Here is a 17521-nt window from a genome sequence, read left to right on the forward strand (position 1 = left end):
GAGCATCTCCGCCCCCATCTTCGTAAAGGAATAGTTGCCTCCTGCTCACCCTCAATTTGACGAAAGGTCTTCCACCTAAACGTTAACTCTGTTGCTCTCTGCACAAATGCTGCTGATTGTTATTGGCATTTTCTCTCTTTGTTTCAGATTTACAGCACTTGACGTGTAGTTGAGTGGCCCCAACTGCTGGAAACCTTCCAGGACAGATGTGATGCACGGGAATTATTGGTATTGGTTTATTATTATTACTTGTACCGAGGTACAGTGAAAAACTTGTCTTGCATACTGTTCGTACAGGCCAATTCATTACACAGTGCAGTTACATTGAGTCAGTACAGAGTGCATTGATGTAGTACAGGTAAAAACAATAATGATACAGAGTAAAGTGTCACAGCTACAGAGAAAGTGCAGTGCAATAAGGTGCAAGGTCACTACATGGTAGATTGTGAGGTCAGAGTCCATCTCATTATATAAGGGAACCATTCAAAAGTCTTATCACAGTGGGGTAGAAGCTGTCCTGAGGTAGGTTACATTTTATACGTTTCGCTTGGTTTTGTAAGTTTGTAGAATTGTTATGGTAAAGAGGAGGTAATTCAGCTAGTTGAGTCTATTCAGGTTTTACATTTATAGTTACCTTTTAAAAGGGGATACTTTGAATTTTGTTGGTGTCACTGGAGTAACAGCGTTGTAGTCTTGGTTATTTACTAGAGAATGTTGAAGAGCTAATGGGGATCATGGAATGTAAATGTGATAATAAAACTAAATAAAATAGCCACTATTCCAACAGTGTCACATTTAGACTCCTACATTTGAAGAAATTGTTGTAAAATTAAACTTCTAGACCCCTCTGATCTAATTTCTTTTTAATTATTCATTTTACAGGATGTGACAGTCACTGGCAAGGCCAAAGTCATGGTCCATCCCTAATCACCCTTGCAAGGTGGAACTGCTGCAGTCTTTCTGCTGAAGGTATTCCCATAGAATTATTGAGTTGTAAGTTCCAGCATTCAGACCCAGTGGTGATAAAGGAGCAGTGTTCTATTTCCAATTCAACTGTGTGACTTGGAAGGAAACATTCCCATGCACTTCTGGGCCTTGTCTTTCTTTGGTGGTAAAGGTCACAGGTCTGGGAGCTGCTGTCAGAGTAACTGCTGTGCATTTTTTGGCTTTGGGGCACCAAGTGAGACAGTGTTGCAGAATACCTTGCCTCCAACTGCTCTTGTGGTAATTTATTGATCAATCCAGTGGAGATTCTGGTTAATGATCACCTCCTGGGATTGATGGTGACGTGTAGACATTGAACATCAAAGGAAGTGGTTGGAGGTGGTCATTGTGCTGAGGTTGTTACTTGTCTTCTGTGAATGTTGTTACATGTAGGTACAGACTACTTCATGTTCTGAGGAGCAAATGGAATTGAGCATTGCATCAGAATCAGGTTTATTATCACTGACACGTGTCATGAAATGTGTTGTTTTGTGGTAGCATTACAGTGCAAGACATAAAAATTACTTTAAGTTACAAAAATAAATAGTGCAAAAGAGGAAATAACAAGGTAGTGTTCATGGACCATTAAGAAATCTGATGGTGAAGGGGAAGAAGCTGTTCCTGAAATGTCGAGTGTGGGTCTTCTGGCTCCTGTACCTCCTCCCCTGATGGGAGTAATGTAAAGAGGGCATGTCCCGGGTGGTGAGGGTCCTTAATGATGGATGCCGCTTTCTTGAGGCACCGCCTCTTGAAGATGTTCTTGATGACGAGGAGGGTTGTGACTATGATGGAGCTGGCTGAGTCTACAACCCTCTCCAGTCTCTTTCGATCCTGCACATTGGAGCCTCCATACCAGGCGGTGATGCAACCAGTCAGAATGCTCTCCACTGTACATCTGTAGAAATTTGCAAGAGTCTTTGGTGACATACCAAATCTCCTCAAACTCTTAATGAAATAGAGTCACTGGTATGCCTTCTACATGATTGTATCGATGTGTTGGGGCCCAAGATAGATCCTCAGATGTTGATGCCCAGGAACTTGAAGCATCAATGAACATCCCCATTTCAGACATTATGGTGGAAGGAAGATGACTGATGAAACAACTGAAGTTGGTGAGGAACTCCTACGGTTATACCTTAGGGATGATGATTGACCTCCAGCAAATACAACTGTGTGAAGTATGACTGTAATGATCAGAGTTTTTCTATTGACTTCAGTTTTATCAGAGCACCTTGATGCCACATTCGGTCAGATGTTGCCCCGAAATTGAGGCAATCATTCTCACCTTGGCTGTGGAATTCAGCTCTTTGATCTATGTTTGGACCAATAATCTGCAATGAGATCTGGACTAAAGTAGTCTTGGCAAAACTGAAATTCAGCATTGGTAGACATGGTGTTGGTGAATAAGTATTAGACAGTCATAGACTGTACAGCACAGAAAAGGGCCCTTTGGCCCAGCACGTCCACACCAGCTGTGAAGCCTATCTACCTTAATCTCATGTCCTGCATTAGGGCAATATCCTACTCCTTTCCTCAGGAAGAACCTATCCAAATACCTTTTAAATGCTGTAATTGTATCTGCCTCCACCACCTCTTCTGGCACCTCGTTCCATATAACCACCACTCCTAATGTGAATCTTCTTTAAGTTTATATTCTGTCTCCTTTAAGTTCTGCCCAGTTCTACATAAGCTCTTCACTGGAGGAAGTACAGATGAATCCCTAAATTTTACTTACTTATAACACACTGGTTAAGCAAAATAGAAAACTAGCTGTTCTGTGACAACTCGATCACTAAAAATATAAATGAAAACAAATGAACTTTATAATAGATGGGTATTGATTTTCTAAGTAATCGCTGTTTGAACTGTGGAGGAATGAGCTTTGTTGAGTCAGTGTTTTGATTTAGTTTTACTCCTGTTTTTCTGCATGATTGTAATGATAGCCCTCAGCCATACACACCCGTTTGCAAATCTATTCCAGTTAGTATTCCTCAGATTTCTTGCTTAGTGTCTCTCGGTAAAGTTTTTACAATGCACTCAAATGTGAAATGTCTGATGGAAGTTCCCTTATATTAAGAATGTAAGGTGATTAGCGAAGAAACTTTATCTGTTTGCTCACAAAATGAATCGTGGTTAATATGTGCTAATACGGTGCAGTTAATCTACTCTGGGGTTAGTCAACAGGAATTGTTCAGATACCATTCAGGAAATACTTTGTTTTAACAGAATCTCTATCTAGAGTACTGCCACAAAAAGAAACCTTACTCACAAGTAAATAATATCTTGTGGCCTCTATCATTCCATCCAAAGATTACTGTGGTTGATATTTTATAATTAATAATTTTATAAATAATTTAAAAATTGTGCTTTTACCACAACTGTCAGAGCAGTTACACTTCAAATGATATGCCTTGGCTGCAGAATCTGTAGGCTCTTTTAGTGTGCCACTTACTAAGACAAATAGCAGAGCCAGAACTATCAAAAGTAGTGAATTCTCATTAATGGCTCTGCTTGGTTCAACAATATCAGAAGTCATAATACACTGTACACTCTGTTCTTACAGATACTACTTTCCCTTCCAGAAAAAAATCTCTTACAAGCTATCAATTATTTACAAACAGAAAATTATACAATCAGTTCACTAGTTACATATGAAATGACATAATTAATTATTTACAGAGACACAAGTATAATTAAAACTTCATTCAATCTGTCCCTTATAATTAATTATTGTCATATCTTTTAAAAAAAACTTCACTTTTTTCTCCCTCTTCCCCCCTCCCTTTCACTCTGTTGGGAATTAATTAGGAGGTAAATGAGAATGAATTGGGGAAAATTTCCCTGGTTGTTGGATAATTTTTAAAAAATGAAACATCCAAAAAATAGTGAGCATGATGGCTTTTTAGCTGTCTTTGACCGTTCCCATAAAACAATCTTGCTCTCACTTTCACATCTCTGACTCTGTCCCTTGCCTTTCTTGCCTTCTCTTTCTCCATCAGAGGATGTTAGCGATCAACATCCAGACAACCCTGTAGATTACCACAGCTATCTTAACCACAAATTCTTCTGTCCTGTTTCCTGAAAGACCAGTTTTGCTGACTGTAGTATGTTCTGATGATATCACATTTCATAGCTTATGAGGTATCCTTTTTTTCCTTAACTACAGTTTGCCTTCCACCCTAGTGGACAGGTCTCTCAATGCCATCTATTCCATTTCCGTCTCTGGCCCCTTCTCCGCCCACCCTGAGAAAGGAATGGGTTCACCTGCTCTTACCTTCTACTTCACCAGTTACGCATTCCCGGATAATGATCTGTGCAGGACAAATACTTCACAACCACTTTGTGAGATCTCTCCCCAAGGGCAACCATTTGACTTTATCCTGAACCGTGGCTATCCTTCGCCCGAGCTCGCGGCATTCGCAACGTTTCGAGAAATGTTAACTTCCAAATGCCACATGGCAAAATAGCTTGAGTTCGTAATTAAGTCTGCATTTTTTGTGCCATTGTTCTGCGCTCATTAGCCCTTTGCAGTTTGAGTCACAACCTCTGCCACTTCCTTCCACATCAATGCGTTAACACTTTGTGGAGTCTTTCGTGTTCCTGAAAAATCACGTACACATTTCCTCATTACACTGAGTACGTTCAGGACTTCTTCAATTAAGCTTTGATTCCTCCTCAGATCATTTATCTTTGGTTGTTTCATACATTATCCATGGGCAAGTACATGACTTCCTAAAAGTAGTTAATCACTTTACACACCTTTTTAAAAATTCTACATTGTACTGTACACGTTTTTAAAACCTGGACGTTTTATCTTATCAACGTCGGCGAACCATATTAACAAAAAAGTTTCTAAGAGCTTAGATTTTTATTTTATAAACCAGGTTCTTAGGTTTTTTTTAAAAAAAAACATATTCCAAAGGTTTTAACAATGTAGAAAATTTTAATTGCTGGGTTGACGTACAGATCAAATGCTTCTAGGGAGTATCTTAGTTTACAATCGGATCTTGTGGGCGGAACTCGTGTGGAGGTATATGTAAAGCTTCATTTGTGATTTGGGGCGTTTTAGTACGGCGGAGTTTCACTGTCGAGGGTTTGGCTGCCTTCGTGCTGCGTTGGATGTGAACGAGGTATGTTCGAATTTCGTTGGGAAATTAGTAGTGAGAGCAGGCGGTTTGCTACTGACGATTTGGATTAGAACTTCTACCTGCAGAGGGTGGGATCGACAGCTCAGAGAAATTCCTCATGGACGAGGAGAAATGTCTATCTGACTTTCAAAATATTGATGCATAAAAGGCAGAAAAGCGGTGGTTGCTATTGCTTATTAATGCTAAGCACTGGCACCCTATTTACTGCGTTAAATCAAAAGCATTTGTGGAATATTAACCCGTTAGCGTCCAGAGGGGTTTGATCCTGTTCTAGATGGGGAACAACTTCTGAAGGACTTGTTGTCAAGCGCCCTGGGCGATCTAATGGGGCGAATGTCCGCGGAAAGGTGAAAGGCTTTGACTGTCCAATGTTATTAGCAATCGTCGATCACGAAAGTAAACTGCTGTGATTTTTGTTTTGGAGGGCAAACGTTTTAACATCTATAAACCGCACGACTTTGAAGCGATGTCCGTTCTAAATGGCTATGATGATTGAAACTTTTAAAAAATCGTTTCAAAGTCTCTAAACTTCATCACGAAATTATAAGGAAATTTTGCAAAGTGTTTCCCTGAACTCTATTTACTCAACGGGGGCAGTGTTTCAGTCTTGTAACCTTGTATCTGATCCCATTTTTGGTCGTGCGTTTTGGAACGAGAGTGGAAGTCTTCGATTGTTTGATGTTGTGTGCAATCGCTTAAAAAAACCGCGATCACCCTCCCCATTGAGCAAATCGATCAGCCTCGTCTTTATCCGAGTTTTCCATATCTTATATCTTATATTTTCCATATCCATATCTTTCCACTTGAGTTTTCCATATCTTCAGACAGGTAGGCTTTCAGTCTGTGTTTTTCCCCAGGACAGGTCTAAATGGTAGTAAGACTTTTGTCATTATCAGAACACTGGAATTGATGCTTTCAGGAGAAAGTAGAGACAACTGGTTTAAATAACACGTTTCAGAAAGTATATGGTTTCAAAGAACTATGGGACTCAACACCTCCCTTTGCCACTGGATCCCTGACTTCCTAACCAACAGACCACAACCGGTAAGGATAGGCAACAACACCTCCGCCACGATTATTCCCACAAGGCTGTGTCCTCTGCCCCCTATTCAACTCCCTATGCACTCTTACATAGAACTTAGAGCAATACAGCACAGAACAGGCCCTTTGGCCCACAATGTTGTGCTGACATAGCTAATCCCTCCTACCTGCAGAATGCCCATATCCCTCCATTTTCCTCTCATTCATATGTCCCTCTTAAAAGCCCCCAATGAGTTTGCCTCCACCACCCTATCAGGCAACGTATTCCAGGCATCCACCACTCTCTGGGTAAAGAAAAACCTACCATTCCAGGCATCCACCACTCTGAGTAAAAAAAAAACGTACCCCTCATGTCCTTTCTGAACCTACCTCATCTCACCCCCAATGCATGCCCTCGGGTATTGGATCGCTCAATATTGCAGGGCTGCATGGCCAGATTCTGCTCTAACTCCATCTACAAGTTTGCAGGTAATATCACCGTAGTGGCCCGTATTTCAAATAATGATGAGTCAGAGTCAGGAAGGAGATAGAGAGTGTAATGACAATGTGTCATGACAACAACCTTTCCCTCAATGTCAGCAAAACAAAACAGCTGGTCATTGACTTCAGGAAAGGGGGTGATGCACATGCTCCTGTTTACATCAACAGTGCTGAGGTTGACAATTTCAAATTCCAGGGAGTGAACATCACCAATAGCCTGTCCTGGTCCAACCATGTAGACACTACTGACATGAAAGCTCACTAGCGCCCTTACTTCCTCAGGAGGCTAAAGAAATTTGGCATGTCCCCTTTGACCCTCACCAATTTTTATCGATGCACCATAGGAAGCATCCTATCCAGCTGCTTGGTATGGCAACTGCTCTGCCCATGACCACAGGAAACTGTAGAGTTGTGGACACAGCTCAGCATATCATGGAAACCAGCCTGCCCTCCATGGACTCTGACTACACTTCTCACTGACTCAGTAAAGCAGCCAGCATAATCAAAGACCCCACTCAGAAATGTTGCTTTGACTGAAAGCATGGCGGTGCTCAGCTTTTTGTTGCTAGTCTTGATATTTTGGCTGTTAAAATGTATGGGAGTGCCTGCTATAGCTGTTTTACTCTTCATGAAAGTCACAACTGCTCTTCAACCTCAATGTCATTTTTTCTGCACTATCCCCACATGACTTGATTCCCTTAATGTTCCAAAATCTATTGCTCTCTGTTTCGGATAAACTCCGTGACTCAGCCTTTACAGCTCTCTGGGGTGAAGAATTCTGAAGATTCACAGCCCTTGGTAAAGAAATATTTCCTCATCTTAGTCTGAAATGGCCCTTTCCTTATTCTGAGACTGACTCTTGGTTCTAGACTCCTCGCCCTGAGAAACATCCAGTCTGTTGAGCATTATACAAATTTTGTCAGTTTCAATGACATCTGTCCTCTTCTGAACTCTAGAGAATACAGGCATGGCCAACTTAATCTTTCCTCGTGCAGCAAATCTTCTATCCCTAGATTCAGTCCAATGATGGCACTGCCCCATATTGGTATTCTATGATTTCTTTTGGATTGGATTTATTGTGCAAGAAACCTATCAATGCACAAGGCCGCTGCATGGGTTTGAGCCAGTTTTGGACTCTTAAGTTCTAATAGGTAGTAATTTTTGCATATTTTATTTTCTCAATCAACATTTAATGCTGATGGAGTCATACTGGCTGCTTGACTTGTTTGGTTAGTGTCAGCACGTCCTGGTACTGTCATCACCATTTGTTTTTTGTTCTTCCACTGCTAAGAAGTGATGGGTGGGATGTATTCACTGCAAACGAGAGCAGCCCTAATTGGTTTATAGTGACCCACATTCACTCCAATTGAATGCCTCTCATGACACCAAGCATCTCATTTTTCTCATGATGAGTTGGAGCTCACATTGGGCTGCTGATGATTGAACCAGTGTGAAGTGGGTTGCACCAGGTGCCCTTAGAAGAAGTATATCTTTGAGGTTTGTGTGCTCTGGAACAAATGTGGTCCTGAAGTTATTCAGTGTTGGACTGGGCTGGATCATAGAGTCATAGAGCAATATAGTATGAATACACGAGTCCACGCCCACCACGTTGTCTTCCTAGCTAATTCCAATTTCATGCATTCGGCCTATATCCCTCCAGGCCTCTCCCCTTCATGTACCAATCCAAGTGCTTCTTAAATCATACCCACCTCAACTACTTCCTCTAGTAGCTCGTTCCATATTCTCACCACTCTCAGTGTGAAAAAAGTTGCCCCTCGAGTCCCTTTTAAATCATTCCCCTAAATCTATGCCCCTAGTTTTGGACTCCCCTCCCCTGGACTGTTACCATCCACCTTATTTATGCCTCTCATAATTTTAAACACTTCTATAAGGTTGCCCCTCATTCTCCTGCGTTTCAAGGAATAAAAACCTAGTCTGGCCAACCTCTCCTTGTAACTCAGGCCCTCTAGTCCTGGCAATATCCTTGTAAATGTCCTGCACTCTTTCCAGTTTAACCATGCCTTTCCTATAGTAGGGTGACCAAAACTGTACACAGTACTCCAAGTGTGGCCCCTCCAACGACTTGTACAACTGCAATTTTACATCTGGCTCGTGATCTGTGACGCTGTTCATTTCAATGGGGATTGTAGGGCTGCAGTTATATTTGTTTTGGATGTTTTGTCTAATCGGGTTTTTTTAAGTGTTTTTAATTTTTTTGTTTTCACAAATTATAATTAATTATGTCATAGTTTTTAAAATGTTTCTCAATCTGAGGCATTCAGAAGCACTGGAAAAACAATGACAGCAAAACTGGGGCAGGCCTCTGCCACGTGAATAGGCTGTTTGTGGAGTTTAGTGGGTGAGACTTTTCTGAATCATCTATATCACTCCATTGCATCACTTAAGGCCCTGCCTCGACTGTCTGGCCAAATGAATTTGGGGAGTTTGTACCAATGAAGTCCAGGCCATTGTGTGATAATCCATTGAGGATTAATTATTTTCATCATGTGGCTATGTCTTAGCTTTTCAGATTATAAATCAAGGGAAAAGTCATCATGTGGCTATGTTTTAGCTTTTCAGATTATAAATCAAGGGAAAAGTCAAAGATATCATACCAAGGTCACTTGGAGCAACCTTGAACATTTTTGGGCAATCACAGGATGGGTTCGCCATTCAGACATGCATTTAATGCATCTGTGTTCAAAATCAGAATCTGGTTTATTATCACCGACATAAGTCATGAAATTTGTTGTTTAGCGTGAGCAGTACAGTGCAAGGCGTAAAGACATAAAAATTACTATAAGTTACAAAACTGCACAGTAGTGTAGCGGTTAGCGTAACGCTTTACAGCGCCAGCGACCCGGGTTCAATTCCGGCCACTGTGTGTAAGGAGTTTGTACGTTCTCCCCATGCCTGCGTGGGTTTCCTCCAGGTGCTCCGGTTTCCTCCCACATTCCAAAGACGTACCGGTTAGGAAGTTGTGGGCATCGCCATCTGAGTTTCTGCTAACAACATTGGTGTTATTGGTGAATTTATAGATGGCGTTTGAGCTGTGCCTAGCCACACAGTCATGAGTGTAGAGAGAGTAGCGCAGTGGACTAAGCATGCATCCTTGAGGTGTGCCTGTGTTGATTGTCAGCGAGGATGAGATGTTACTCGAGGAGGAGGATCTGTGTTATATTTGTTTCATTACAGGATTGAAAAGTGACGGTCAGTTTGTCTGACTCATCTCAAAAATAGAAATGCTGGAAAATTCAGCTAGTCAAACAGCACAGTTAAGGTTTCGAGTCAATGGCCCTTCCTCAGAACTGGGGAAGAGTGGAGGCTTTACAGTTTTCAAAGCAGAGTTGTGGGGCGGAGTGAGATATAAGACAAAAAACTGTGTAGATACGTTAGACAGATCAGATGATAAGGAACACAAATACTTGTCATTGGCAAGACATTGTAAAGAAAAAGGAAGAGAAAGGGACATAAGCATGATAATGGGAAATGATGAGAGAACAGTTTACCCGAAGTGTTCAATCCGGAAGGTTGCAAAGTGCCTAGGTGGAAGATAGGATGTTATTCTAGTTTACATTGGGCCTCACTATGGCAGTGGAGGAGGCCACAGACAGGTCAGAATGCGAGTGGGATTGAGAATTAAGGTTCCATGCAACAGGAAGCTCAGGATCACTCCTTCAGTTTGAGCCCAGGTGCTCTGCAAAGCGATCACCCAATCTGCATTTGGTTTCTTCACTGTGGAGGAGGCCACACTCTGAACACTGAATGCAGTTTTCCCATACATCTGCTCCTCAGCCTGTGAATGGTATCACTGAAAATACTACATTCTCGTAGCAGATCAGAAGACTTGCAATCTAAGATATTGATGTGCAAATTTAGAAGTGGCACAGTGGTGCCATCAGTAGAACTGCTGTCTCACTTCTTCGGCAGCCTGGGTTCTATCCTGATTTCCAGTGCTCCCTCTGTGGAGTTTGCACATTCTCCCTATGTCCTTGTGGGGTTTCCTCAAGGTGCTCCTGTTTCTTCTCGCATCTTTTAGACTTGCAAATTAGTAGGTAGGTTGGCCACTATAAATTGTCTCTAGTGTGTAGGTGAGTGGTAGAATCTAGCAGGACTTGAGGGTAATGTGGGAGAATAGAGCAGGATTAATATATAGATGGTTGCTTGACGGTGGGCCAAAAGATCTGTTTCCATGTTGTATGACTCTGACTAAAAGCAAATAATTGCAGAAACTGGAGCTACTCAGCAAGTCAGGTTAGAGTTAATCTTTCACGTTGATAACCCTGCATCTAATCATTTCCCTGAAACATTAAAGTGTTTCTGCTTCCATAGATGCAGCATGTCCTGATAAGTATTTCCAGGACTGTATTTATAACATATGATTATCTCTTAATAAAGCGAGAGAAAAAAAATTAATTAGTTATTCTGGCTAAGCACACACACACAATGAATGGCACATGTTGTTTTTGCATTTTAGAGAAGAGCTCTTGACAGAATGTCAACTCAACCTACAGTTCCTCAACAAACCTATCTGTAAAAGTAATTTATATTGGATTTTTATGTCATCTTTTACAGGGTAAAATTGATAAACATAATTGAAGCCTTCTACATTTGTTGCTGCATTTTAACTTTTCAATTTTAAAGAGTTATTGTTTACCTAATCCAAATTTTAGGAACCTGCAAGGAGTCCTGATGGGGCTGGAGAGACCTTTATTTGCCATTCTTTTGGGGTTAACGATCTCCCTGGCAGCAGCACAGAATGACACCAGAATCTGTCAGGTGGCCCCTCACTGGGAGATTGGCAATCGAAGTCCAATGGAGGAACTGTCTGGGCAACTGGTTGTGGTGGCCCTTCTCAAAGCAAGCTGATCGTTCTGTCTACACCAAGCAGCCATGTAAGTATAGCACTTTATCTATATTTTACTCCACAAAGTTAGGTTATACAACAATTCTACACGACCATCGTAATTCAAGATCATAGGCTGGACACTTGCTGCAGTCCCATTCTCTCATTAGCTGCTAGGCAGAGCACAAGAATGCCAAGAAGTGAAATACTCCTGTTTTTCATGTTCTTCTCATCCATTCTGAGGGTGGGGGGAGAAAATGGTCCTTTTGTCCATTGACTCTTCTGTCAGAGACAAACCTAGAGGTTACGTTGTCAGTAACTGCATACGTGAACTAGTGTCTGGGCACAGATTTCAAATGAATTGAGGGTAATATTTTATCATGTGCTCTTAAGAGTTAACTATCTTGGCAGGGTGCATCTTGTTCAATATTTTCCCTCTAATTATCATTCTCAGTTAAGTTTTTCTGTGTTGTTGAATATTTTTGTCCTTGTTATTTCTATAGTGCATTGAAACATTGTATTTTGAAACAAAGTTTGGACCTATTGCCAAACTCATGGCTTGGTTTTGTTTGGCAGCTTACAAGTATTGTCCCTTTGTAAATAGTTTATTTTATTATAGAGAAATATGTCCCAGGAACAAATCCTGCTCTCTTTTGCCTTCTAATATTTCAGATTCAAAAAGCAAATAATAAATACATAGCCTGAATTAACTTTCCCACAAAAAGAAAAATAATTTGCAAGTTGCTAAACTCCTCAATGAGCGATACGTTAATCATTTCAATTATCTGTGACAAGTTATGTGCAACTTAAAAACAAAAAAATCCAATCAGAAATTTCTTACATGCATTTTCATCTTTATTTGCATCTAGTAAAGTCGTGCTGTTGACAGCTTGCATTTTTTTTTCACTTTGGTAGATTAGGCCGTTTGCGTGACAAGCTTGCCCTTCAGGGCTTGAAGAACATACATTACATAATTGTGAATGATAAAGCATATGAATCCAGGATCCTGTTTTGGAAACTCAGAGGGAATACTCCCAAGGATATCCCTGTTTACCAGCAATCACGATTTCAACCTGATGTTTGGCAAATCCTGGGGGGTGTCAAAGATGACGTCTTCATCTATGATAGGTTGGTACTTTTGGAGATTAATTTTGCCTAAAACTCATAGTTTAAGTTGTAGTACTGAATATAGTATGTTGTTAATAAGCAGGTTCTTTTCTCCCTTTAAATATTTCCGTATAATCGTTGTTAAGACTGCTAGGGAAGTTATAATACCTGTGTTCTACTTTTTTTAAAGAAAGAAAATGGGAAAAACTGTTTTGCTTTAACAATTGGGCTGTGGCCCTTTGGTACTTTGCGCGGTGGCCATGTGGGGCCCTGTTTGCCATTATAACCAAACGTAATCTGCTGCTTTTTGATGTGCATGCGACAGTCAGCAATAGTAATTCTCATTGATATGTTATATTTTGACCCTTTTGTATTCCTGAGACATTTGAGACAGATGAGATAAACAGACTAAGTGGGTCAGGGAAAGGTTTAGATTCTTCCTGGTCTGCGTGGCTCAAAATTACAAAGATTTTCCCCATTGTAATGCCAGCTATTATTTTACAAATTGAATGGTTGTTGAGAGTTCATGTTTGTCTTATAAATGATACTGTCATTGCATTTGGAAGTGGGTTTGCTTGCATTGTAACTTGCATGTTTAGTTTAATGCGTGTGAAATTTTCTTTTCTCTTTCCCTTAGATGTGGTAAATTGACCTTTCATATCACGGCACCACATAGCTACCAGTTTTACCCCTATGTTGAAGCAGCAATCCGAGCTACATATAACACTGATATCTGTGGGAACTGCAGAGCCAATAACATCACACTGGAGGTAATTGTTAGCATTAATCATCAGTGTCTGAAAGACCACACTGGTGGCTGATAAATGGGTCAAAAAAAAGTTCAAAATTAGTGCTTGTGGCCTCTCTGTACCTGAAAAATTGTCATAGAACAATCCATAAGCAAATTAAAGAGCTAAGGTAGACTGATTTCCTTCCATTCACAGGAAACTGATGATATCCTTTTCTTGCAGACAAACTCATCACCGTCTACAGAACAAAGTTAATTCAATCTAACATCACAGGTTTGAAAAGTGAGGCATTTGAAAATCAGTTACATGAGCGCCACTTGTGCCAAACTAAATTTCAACTGCGCCCAATTAGTAGAATTCTCAACATCATTTCAACAGCCTAAAATGAGGATACTTGAAGACTGGAGCAGAACAAAACAAGTCTTCATCAGAAATGAGAGCTATAAATTACAGGCCAAATGCCAATATTGACCCTAATGATGTGCAACTTGCTGTTTCAGAATCCTAGTTTTATATTAATCATCTTGACACAATGTAATTTTTATTTGAGAGTCTTAATGTATAATATCTCTCCTTTGATAATCTAAGATGACTGCAGTCTAATGTGGCATCAACGATGAGCTCTGTTGACTGCCCTTTTGAGCAACTGACCATTTGTTTATGGCTCCCCCTCTTTTTCCAAGACATGCATCAATTCAGCTGTCCCTCTGAATATAGGAAAATCAGAGGTCTAGTCACCAGGATCTCGCCTGAATATTACCTGTTCTCATGCATCTCCTACCTGGAGAGGTATGAATCAGTCAGGGCTAAGAATAAACCAAATTCTAACCTCGTAAGCCAGTATGAAGCCCTTTGTAAAGAAAGAGGAGCATAGGGATGTCACGTTTCTTCTCATCCACAAAGATGACTATGGTGGGTGGGAGGGGGAGAGTTGTTGCATTACCTTGGCAGAGATGCTTCATGATAAATTAGCTATCAATATTTTCGTGTTGGCTTTACATGTACTATTCAGTGTAAGTTATTCCTCTAGTATTGTTGTGCTCAATGAAGTCTTTGGTTCAAACTAGGTACTAGTAGCTACAGACTGACCACTGCACAGAAAACTTAAAGGAAAAGATTTTAACTGACTCGTACAGACTGCTATCACCATAGACAATAGGAAATAGTAAAAGTAGGCCATTTGGCCTCTTGAGTTTGCTCTGCCATTCAATAAGATCACAGATTTCCTTGCCCATTTTCCCACCCATAAACCTTGATTCCCTTACTGATTGGGGGGGAAAACTATCCATCACAGCTTTGAATATATTCAAGGATTCAGCCTCCATAAGAGACTCAGCCCTTTGAGAAAAATTCTTCCTCATCTCTGTATTAAGTAGTTACCCCCGATTCTGAGACTTTGCCCTCTACTAGACTAATCCACGAGGGCAACATTCTTCCAGCATTTACCCTGTTAAGTCCCCGAAGAACCTTCTTGTATGTTTCAACAAGATCACCTCATTCTTCTAAACTCCAATGATTGCCAACTTTTCCTCTCAACACAATCTCTCCACACAAGGGATCATCCCAATGAACCTTCTCTGATTTGCCTCTGATGATGTAACTTTCTTCAAATAAGGGAAGCAAAACTGTACACACCACTCTAGATGTGGCCTCCCTGGTGCCTTTTAAATTGTAGTAAGATTTATGCTTGCATAGCTTTGCAATAAAAGATAGCATTACATTAGCCTTCCTGTTTGCCTACTGTACTTGTATGTGAGCTTTCCGTGTTTCATGCATCTCTCCTCTGTGAGTGAATGCCCTTCTACAATCCTCAATTTCCCACACCCCTTCTACTGTGCATTGTGGTATCAAGAAACTAAAGATTATATGATATAAATAATATAAAATATCACACACTGACTTCTGTACTCTGATAGCCTTGTGCTAATTGCATTTTTAATCATAACCATAAGTTTAACCTGCATGTACTTCTCTCTAAGTCTGACTCTGAATGCAACTTACTCTGGAGATCACTCAAAGGAGCCCGTTCCCAACTGTACAGATGATCACACTTCACTGCAGATCCCTTGCAAGGTGCCCTCTAACTTGAAATATTACTCATATACAGTCTTAACTGTAGGTGATTTTGAAAATAACTCATGATCACAGGAAGGAACCTGTTCCCATGTGTATGGGTGATCAGACCTCTTCACTGCTTCATTACAAGTTTCTAAAATTTGCTTTAAACCCTCCTTATTCTGTTATGCCAACAAAAACACACACCTGACAATTTGACTGACACCCCTGCCCCCTATGATTGTACCATCTTTATCTCAGACTTGTCCATTAGCTGCAAGTCTGAGAAATTATTGCTTCACACTCCTGTATCAATGAATTAGGCTATTATCCTTTGAAGGGAAGGTCCTCTTGTTTGACCATTATCACACGGATGTATTTTGATGTGGAAATATTTGGGTTTATCAGCACTTCAAAAGCTGCTGAAAACATTTAATTCCAGCTACAATTTAAGCATTAACATTTCCAAAGGCTTTGAATTTAGGTCTGGTGAAACCATGCTGTTACTTCTTTATGAATCTGTGAATCTTGAAGTCAGCCAGATCAGATCACTGGGGTTCAAAGAAGGACAAAAGCAGTTCATTTTCTTCAGCTCACAACTTGTTTTAAAAGTTCATCTGGTTTTTCATGGCATGCTTAGAAATGAAACTTAGTTGATTTTTAGTCATTTGGTTAAGTTGCTATCGATTTGACTAGAATAGCTCAGTTACTAATGTATTTAAAAAGCAGTTGTGTCAAATATACTAATCCCAAACTCTGTGAATTTTTCACTTTTAACCTTTTTTTTTCACTTTAGTTCTATCCTCTGATAAATTGCATCTTTTTTTGGGCCATATTAGCCCTTTCCTGCAGTGCCTGAAATCTTGGCATAATATCTGCTCCCAGTGATCCCAGCTAGGAGAAGATAAATCACATGTTTTGTTACACTCTCGCATTCCTCAGCTTAAATGAAGGTCTTTATGGGTGGCGGAAGCAGACTCAGTCAGGGGTTTCAAAAGGGAGTTTGGTATGTGCTTGAGGAAAAATAATTTGCAAAGCAATGGAGAAAGAGTAGGGTTAATTGGACTGATTTTTCTATTGGAAGCCAGGTGGACTGAGTAACTTTTTCCTGTGCCAAAACAATTTTGGAAAATGCCAAAATTTGGACTTGCCCAAGATCAATAGTTTAATGGAGTTGGATACTGAATTTACAATGTTTGTGCTTCGCCAAAATTATTTCCTCCTTACCTAGACGACTGATGGAAGTGACTTGGTGTTTACGTAGGACTCCATCTGTTACTCGCAATCCTTCAATTTTTCGACTTCATTTGGGATTTTGCTGTACTTGACTATCTGGTAACTGAGGCAGTTTCCATCCTTTGGACATTTTTCTTCATCCAATTGTTATCCTGATTTGTATGATGAAGTCACTTGGAAACCCCAAAATACACTTTCTCAATCTGCATAAGTGGTCCAGATATGTGTGGTATTTGTGTATTACTGATTTATTGGTGTCACTAATTTTAGTTTGTTTCAGGTTTCCAACATCTACATTTTTTTTGCCTTTTGATTATGGTAACTTTATCTGAATAAAGGATATATTGTTAACTGTTCTTAAGTTGCAATTTTAATAAACTTTTTTTTCCCCTGGTGATCATTAAACCTGAATCGAAATTGAATTTCCAGTTTTCTTCCAATTACTTAAATACAAACAAGTGGCTTTTAAAAAAAATACTGTATATCACATAGGTGTGGTTGTACATTTTATTAATGCAGTGCTTTTAAGACCACAGGTTCTGGAGTCTATTGCTATCTCAACTACTACCACATCACCTTCTCCCACCCAGATCCCTGCAGATCTCTCCCCTACTATCCAAGAATAAATCTGATTCTCCTCTGAAAGTTCCAATTATTGTAATAATGGACATAGAACTTTAGAATTTAAACCTACATTTTCAATAACTAAATCCTCAAATCACATGGCACTGTTGGTTCACAGAAAAATATATTACAGGTGGGCCTTTATGTCCACAGATAAGTAGGGCTGAATTCTCTGGAATGAACTAGCTGTCAGGGATGCAGTAATACAGAGTCTCCACCAACTGAAGTGACTCCAATCCATTTTCCTGTTT

The 17521-nt window shown here is 40.2% G+C and overlaps 2 protein-coding genes across 4 annotated transcripts in view; one reads left to right on the forward strand and one right to left on the reverse strand.

The window, feature by feature from the left end:
* usp24 (ubiquitin specific peptidase 24) overlaps positions 1 to 4513 on the reverse strand; it is a 169807-nt gene extending 165294 nt beyond the window's left edge. The window contains exon 1 of the mRNA XM_052010648.1: positions 4259 to 4513. The gene's annotated coding sequence lies outside the window, so the exon portion shown is untranslated. The remainder of the gene's footprint in view (positions 1 to 4258) is intronic.
* On the forward strand, positions 148 to 17059 carry selenop2 (selenoprotein P2). 3 transcript variants are annotated; one of them, XM_052010650.1, is made up of 6 exons: positions 148 to 228; positions 883 to 969; positions 11327 to 11548; positions 12415 to 12627; positions 13244 to 13376; positions 13578 to 17050. In XM_052010650.1, the coding sequence occupies exons 3-6, from the start codon at positions 11346 to 11348 to the stop codon at positions 13608 to 13610; spliced, it is 582 nt and encodes a 193-aa protein (XP_051866610.1). In that variant the 5' UTR covers positions 148 to 228; positions 883 to 969; positions 11327 to 11345; the 3' UTR covers positions 13611 to 17050. The 3 variants fall into 3 exon arrangements, with proteins under 3 accessions (XP_051866610.1, XP_051866611.1, XP_051866612.1); XM_052010651.1 differs by lacking the exons at positions 148 to 228; positions 883 to 969 and adding an exon at positions 4600 to 4700; XM_052010652.1 differs by lacking the exons at positions 148 to 228; positions 883 to 969 and adding an exon at positions 4999 to 5114 and having other exon boundaries at positions 13578 to 17059.
* The last annotated feature ends 462 nt before the right edge of the window (positions 17060 to 17521 follow it).

This window comes from Pristis pectinata, chromosome 3 (genome assembly GCF_009764475.1).
Source record: "Pristis pectinata isolate sPriPec2 chromosome 3, sPriPec2.1.pri, whole genome shotgun sequence".
Classification (NCBI taxonomy): Eukaryota; Metazoa; Chordata; class Chondrichthyes; order Rhinopristiformes; family Pristidae; genus Pristis; species Pristis pectinata.